Here is a 2766-nt window from a genome sequence, read left to right as displayed (position 1 = left end):
ATCTCCACAGTAACCAGACCACAACAGTGAGCTCGGAGCACTCAAGACCAGTCAGGCATCTCGGCAAATAGGGCCTGGGCCTGGCCCCACAGTCCGCTGGGGTCCCCTTCCTTTGTGGCACCCCCCCTTAGACATCCCACGGCTCGGAGACACCCACACGTCCTGTCCCCTGCACCAGGTTCGGAGCTGGGACGCAAAGACAGAGAACAGGCGCGGTGGGACCTGGGGGGGGTGCGCGAGTCCCCCCTTCCCCATTCCCACGGCCTGTCCCACCCGCCTCCCGCCCAGCCTGCTGGCTCTCTGAACCGCTGCTGTGTCGGCCCCCGCAGGAGCCCCATCCTCTGTGGCCAAGATGCCCTTGAGACACCCCGCTGTGAGCAGCCGCTCGGAGGAAAGCGAGGTCTACCTGGAGGGAATGGGTAATTCAGGCGTTATTTCTTCCTGCACTCTTTCTTTTCCTGCCCTGAGCTCTCTTGAGTTCCAGGCCCTGGGGGCAGGTGCGCCCTCTAGTGGGGAACAGACCCGCTCCCAGTGGAGTGGGTCCAGCCCGCGGAGTGCGGTGAAAAGTCTTGCAGGAGAAATTTGAGTGAGTAGGGCCCAGAATTCCTCGCAGGAATTACGAGGGGGAGAAGGTGTGTGTGCAGGGGTGTTTTAGCAAATAGAACAGCATGTGTCTAGAGCAGGCGTTCTCAACCTTGGAGTCCCTTGATTCTTCATTGTGGGGCCTGCACTGTGCTTAGGAGCGCTGGTGGCGCAGTGGTTAAGAGCTCAGCTGCTAACCAGAAGGTCAAGGGTTCAAACTCTCCAGCTGTGTGGCGGGAGGCAGATGTGACAGCTTCCGTAAGGATGACAACCTTGGAAACCTTCTGGGGCAGTTCCACTCTGTCCTCTAGGGGCGCTGTGGGTCAGAATTGATTAGATGGCAATAGGTTTGGTTCTTGGGTTTGGTTCTGTGCTTTGTGGGATGTGTAGCAGTGTCACTGGTCTCTACCCATGAGGTACCAGTAGCACCCACCCCTCTGCGGCCAGTCATGACAATAAAAAATATCGAGGGGTGCAGAATTGGCCCATGTTGAAAGCCACTGGGCTAGAACCAGGTGCCTCTGGGTTGCAGACGTGGGTCATGTGGGGCCTTGAAAGCCTGGGGAGGGGGAGAGCTGGATGTGGGAGAGCTGTGCGAAGGGATGAGAGGGTCTGTGGGGATAGAAAGCCCCTCTGGGGCTGTGAGGGGACACTGGGAGGGTGAGGAGGAGGTGGCTGCGGGGATGGTCCAGGCAGAAGATAAGGGCATTGGGCTGAGAGAGTGAGGAGAGGCCGAGGACTGCCAGGCAATGGGGGCTGAAGGGGAAGGAGGGACTGAAAATGGTTCCCGGGGGGGGTGTGTGGGCACCTGTCCTACCCTTTCCCAAGTTTCAGGTCGGGTTTCTTGGGGGCTTTGGGGCCAGAGAGGCCGCCGAGGTACGCCCTCTAGTGAACAACAGTGGCGTGCCCAAACCAAGGGTTGGAGCGCGTTTAAGTAAAAGAACCTGTGGCCATCTTGGGGACATCTCTGTCCCCACCACTGAAGGGGTGGGGCCCCTGGAGAAACACAGGAACTGAGATGCAGTCCCAACAGAGGGGACAGTTTGTGGGACCCTAATAGGTTTAGAAATCTGGGGTCTTGGAGAGCAGCGGCCTGGGGGCCCAGACAGCAAACGCATCCCTTGCCTGACCCTGCCCTCAGTGGACTGGGAGCTAAGCCGCCTGCAAAGACAGTGCAAGGTGATGGAAGCCGAGAGGCGGACCTACAGCAAGGAAGTCCACCAGCGCGTGAACAAGCAACTGTGAGCCCGGCGCCGGGGTCTCGGGCCAGGGGTGCTGGGCTCCAGGTCTCAGCGCTCCTGAGCTCCGCCTCCTTGCCGCCCCGGGCAGGGAGGAGATCCGGCGCCTGGAGGAACGGCGGGCCAATCTCCAGGTGCAGATCAGCATCGCCCAGACCCAGGTCAAGCGGCTGCGGGACAGCCAGCGGCTGGAACGCATGGGCCAACTCCTCAAGTGCCGGGCCCAGGTGCAGGCGGAAGTGGAGGAGCTGCAGAAACAGATCAGAGAGCTGGACAGGAAGGTGGGTTCCCGAGCAGCTCAGTGAGGGGCGCGGTGCCTCACCGCTCTGAGCCGCAGCGTCCTCAGCTGGAGAATGAGGCTGTGAAAAGCACCTGCCTGGTAGGTCGGTAAGGAGCCGCGCTGGCGCTGTGGGTAAGAGCTGGGCCGTTGCAACCCGCCAGCAGGAGAATGATGTGGCTGTCTGCTTTCCCACAGATTGACAGCCTTGGAAAGGCTGCAGTTCCACTCTGTCCTCTAGGGGCGCTGTGGGTCGGAATCGATTCCAGGGCAGTGGGTGTGGTTTGGGCTTTGCTTTCTAAAGAGTGACAGCCTTGGAAACCCTATAAGCAGTTCCACTCTCCGTTTTAGGGTCACTTTGAGTCAGAATCCATGGGATGGCAGTGAGTTTATTTTTAGGGTGGTGATTTGGTAGAACAAATAGTTTGCACTTCACAGTAACCTAAGGGAGCTCTGGTGGTGTAATGCCTAAGGCATTTAAGTGCTAACCAGAAGGTTGGCAGTTCAAACCCACTAGCCACTCTGCAGAAGGAAGACCGGGCAATGTATTTCCATAAAGATTTACTGCCTGGGAAATTCAAAGGCAGTCTCTATGACTTGGAATCGACTTGCTGGCAGTGAGTTTGTTTTTTTGGTTTAGTAGCCTAAATGTGGGCATTTCACATGGAC

The 2766-nt window shown here is 58.3% G+C and overlaps 1 protein-coding gene across 1 annotated transcript in view; it reads left to right on the top strand.

The window, feature by feature from the left end:
* Positions 1–352: 352 nt before the first annotated feature.
* ODAD1 (outer dynein arm docking complex subunit 1) overlaps positions 353–2766 on the top strand; it is a 36847-nt gene continuing 34433 nt past the window's right edge. Inside the window, exons 1-3 of the mRNA XM_007958105.1 lie at positions 353–419; positions 1724–1823; positions 1912–2101. Coding sequence (XP_007956296.1) covers positions 353–419; positions 1724–1823; positions 1912–2101 — 357 coding nt within the window. The remainder of the gene's footprint in view (positions 420–1723; positions 1824–1911; positions 2102–2766) is intronic.

This window comes from Orycteropus afer, unplaced genomic scaffold, assembly GCF_000298275.1.
Source record: "Orycteropus afer afer isolate SDZICR_OR568_19922 unplaced genomic scaffold, OryAfe1.0 scaffold00854, whole genome shotgun sequence".
Taxonomy (NCBI): domain Eukaryota; kingdom Metazoa; phylum Chordata; class Mammalia; order Tubulidentata; family Orycteropodidae; genus Orycteropus; species Orycteropus afer.
This window is presented reverse-complemented; position numbering and strand designations above follow the sequence as displayed.